Source organism: Solanum stenotomum, chromosome 9, assembly GCF_019186545.1.
Source record: "Solanum stenotomum isolate F172 chromosome 9, ASM1918654v1, whole genome shotgun sequence".
Lineage (NCBI taxonomy): Eukaryota > Viridiplantae > Streptophyta > Magnoliopsida > Solanales > Solanaceae > Solanum > Solanum stenotomum.
The window spans coordinates 38,266,134-38,270,353 of NC_064290.1; the positions used below are offsets into that span (position 1 = coordinate 38,266,134).

General features: G+C 34.8%; 1 protein-coding gene across 1 annotated transcript; it reads right to left on the reverse strand.

Moving 5' to 3' along the window:
- Positions 1 to 212: 212 nt before the first annotated feature.
- Positions 213 to 3,672, reverse strand: LOC125877503 (uncharacterized). Its single transcript, XM_049558780.1, has 2 exons — positions 1,103 to 3,672; positions 213 to 1,020 (listed from the first exon to the last, which is right to left on the reverse strand). Exons 1-2 carry the CDS (start codon positions 3,670 to 3,672, stop codon positions 213 to 215), a joined length of 3,378 nt encoding a protein of 1,125 aa, XP_049414737.1.
- Between the last annotated feature and the right edge of the window lie 548 nt (positions 3,673 to 4,220).

Below are 4,220 nucleotides of genomic sequence, written 5' to 3' on the forward strand. Positions count from 1 at the left end.
ACTAATATATCTATAGTACCAACATTAGCAAGAAAATATTTCAAAACAAATAAGCAGAAATCAAGCAACTAGCAGTAGCAAATAAGTAGAAATCTAAATAGAGTCCAATCGACATTCATACTTTATATGATGCAACTCAAAAAGGTATTTATTACTCACTACAAAAAATATGAAGAAGAGAATGTATTGAACAAGTTAGGAAAGATCCTTTGTCAATCATCAGCCTCCATCCAATCCCAATCAGTGTCATCAAAGTCATCCTCCTCTTCTGATGTTTGCATAGTTACATCTTCTGAATGTTGTGCAAGGGCAGACAGATCAATGATATCAACAGGGAGATCTTCTCTCGACCATCTAACATCTACATCGAGTACTCTTTCTGATGAACCAATGTCATCGTTAGTCTCTCTCCAAAATGTTTCTTCAATATTAGGACAATTCTCTTCCTCCAAATCATACAAATCCACTGGAACTTTATGTCTTGCATAATATACATTTTTCTCAATTGGGTCTTCCACATAAAAAACTTGATGCACTTGAGATGCTAGTACAAAAGGATCATTCGTGCTGCATTTTTTATTGAAGTATACGCGAGTCAATCCATATTCATCAACTTCATTATGAAACCAATCACATCTAAAAAGTACAACACTAAAGCAACCCCAATAATCAATCTCAATGATATCCTGAATAATTCCATAATAGATAACCATTCCATCGATAGGATTTTGGTCCCTAGCGCTAGCAAAACTATCTGTTGTTGCTGACAAAGTCACTCCACTATTTTGAGTCTTGCAAGGGACATCCCGTGTCTTTGTATGAAATCTATATCCATTAATGAAATATCCAGTATATCTTTTAGCCACAAAATTAGGCCCTTTAGCTAGCCATCTTAAATGATTGGACACTTCAATATTTTTAACTTTATCCCTAAACCAATCACTGAATTCTCTACTGTGGATTTGTGCTTTTACCCATGCATTTCCTCTAGTACGATTATCAATTAAATTCTTATGTTCCCTGCAAGAATGATATGCAATTTAATCAATCTAACCTTATTAATGGAATTTAAATTTAAAAGCAAATGACTATTTTATCTTACTTGATGAATGTCTCTACTTTTTCATCTCCAGTATTGAACAAAGCATATCGATGAGCTTCAAACCACTCATTATGCTCCATGTTAAAAGTCTTGCCTTTCCTTTTATTCATACTTCCAATTGGATGACCTGTCTTAGGAAATAAAGGTGAAGCATCACCTTCCCCTGTTTGAATGTCCTCATCATCCTCGGTTTGATACCTACTAAATGTTGTCTTCACCATATCAGGTAGGTATCTCGAAATAAAGGTCAAACACTCTATAGCTGAAAAACCCTCTACTATTGCCCCTTCTGGATTTTTTCGATTACGAACAAGCCCCTTGAAGTCACACATAGTTCTTTCAGTAGAATACATCCAACGCAAATGAGTCGGGCCTCCAAGCTTAATTTCATCCACTAAATGGATAGGCAAATGTGTCATTATATCAAAAAAGGATGGAGGAAAAATCTTTTCAAGCTCACATTCTATATCTATGATTTCAGCCTTCAGCTTATCAAGATCGATTCTTCTAATAACCTTACTACATATGGCTCTAAAATAATTCCCCAACCTTATTAAGATCAAAGACACATTCTTGGGCAACACTTTTCTAACAGCAACCTGGATCAAGTAATGTAATATAAAATGAGCATCATGGCTTTTGTAACCTGATACTTTCATATCTTCAATTTGCACACGACTTGATATATTAGAGGCAAATCCTTTTGGTAATTTGGCATCTTTTAAAACAGTGCAAAATAACCTTTTCTCATCTGGTTTCATAGAGAAACAAGCTTTAGCCAAATGAATATTTCCAGTATCACAATCTTTTACCGGTTGAAGCTCTTTGCGTATCCCCATCTCATGCAAGTCATAGCGAGAATTTATATGATCTTTGGACTTTCCAAGTATATCCAATAAAGTCCCAAGCAAACTGTCACAAATATTTTTCTCTATGTGCATCACATCAAGATTATGCCTCAATTTGTTTGTTGCCCAATACGGCAACTCAAAAAATATGGATTTTTTTTTCCATGGACCATCATTCTTTCGTTTTCTTTTCTTTTGGCCCTTTCCAAAAACATTATTGAATTCACGAAGTTCTTCAAGAATTTGTACGCCTGATAAAGGAGTAGGTGCAACTTTATGCTCCTCTTTACCATTAAAGGATTTTTTATCTCTTCTATATGGATGATCATGAGGCAAAAATGCTCGATGACCCAAATAACACATCTTATGACTATGTTTGAGATATTGGGAATAAGTGTTATGATTACAAGTGGGGCATGCCCATTTCCCTTTGGTACTCCATCCGGAAAGCATTGCCAATGCTGGAAAATCACTAATTGTCCACAATAAAGCTGCACGCATCATAAATGTTTGATTAGTTACAATATCATATGTTTCCACTCCCACTTCCCATAGTTCCTTCAACTCTGCAATCAGTGGTTGTAAGTATACATCAATATCATTTCCAGGAGACGATGGACCTGGAATAATCATTGACAACATTATATACTCCGATTTCATGCAAATCCATGGTGATAAGTTATAATTCATCAACATAACCGGCCATGTGCTATGGGAAATGCTCATAGTTCGAAATGGATTAAAACCATCACTTGAAAGACCCAATCTAACGTTACGAGAATCACTAGCAAAGTCAGGGTGCAAGGAATCAAAATCCTTCCAAGCTTCTCCATCAGCAGGATGTCTTAAATTTCCATCTTTGGGTCGTTCAGTATCATGCCATCTCATAGCTACAGATGTTTCAGAACACATGAATATCCTCTGAAGCCTAGGCTTTAAAGGAAAGTACCTTAAAACCTTTGCTGGAATTTTAGTGACCTTATTAGTCAAGTCATCACGAACATTCTTCCATCTAGAAGATCCACACACTGAGCACTTGTCTAACTTTGCAGTGTCATTCCAGAATAACATGCAATCGTTAGTACATGCATGAATTTTTTCATAATGAAGACCCAAATCTTTTATCACCTTTTTTGCCTTGTAGAAAGACTCAGGTATCTGAGCAAAGGGAAATGCCTCTTTTATCAAGTCTAACAAATCTGAAAAGGCTACATTACTCAACTTGTGAATGCATTTAAACAAGTATAATCGAATGGTGAAATTCAACTTAGAAAAGTTCTTACACCCCGGATACAACTCTTGTTTCCCTTCTTCCACTAATTTAAAGAATCTCTTTGCATCTTCAGATAGTCCCTCTCTTACTCCTTCATGCCTCAAGTCATCTGCGACATTTCTAAAAGTATCTTGAAGTAGTTTATCAATACCGTCTTGCCTGTCGAAATTTTCATCATCATTGGTTGGATGTGGCGTATTTCTTGAGGAAAACCCTTCTCCATGAAAAACCCATTTGGTGTATCCATGAACAAATCCATGACAAATCAAGTGATCCTCCACCACATTTCGACAATGCCAATAACGATTAAAGCACTTCTTACAAGGACATAATATTTCATCTCCTTGGGAAGCTCGTTCAAATGCCTTATCTAGGAAATCATTAACTCCATGGATATACTCATCGGTGGATCTTCGGAGATCCATCCAACTTTTATCTCCAACATCCATTAAATATCCTATGTTACATGAGTAAAACATTAAAGAAAACAATTCATTAGTACAAGCAGTATCAAGAGAACTTTACCTTTCAAAGTTTCAAGATATTTCTTTACCTTTTTGTTTCTAACAAAATCACAATTGTAAATGATCTAATTTAGGTCATTAGGTAATTGAAATTTAGTTACATAACCTATATTTTACTTGATAGTATAATTCCTCAATTTATTCTATAGTACATTGCAGGTACTGCCTTACTACACAGAAGAAGAATTATTATAGATAATAAGGTAAAAGTCATTCACAAAAATGGTAGAAAATGTCCTGATGAGATCATTGTAGATCACTTTAAACTATTAACCAAACAACAATACATATAAAAGTATCTCAGGGTAGTACTGATCCTAGAGCTATTGAACAACAGTAGAGTAAATCTAGTGACTTGTCTATTGAGTGGTTTTTAACAATTAGAGTCTTTATCTTTTATCATTTTTTAAAGATTTTATTTATTACATGATATGTTACCTTTTCAAAAGTATATATATTATTTCAAATAAGCA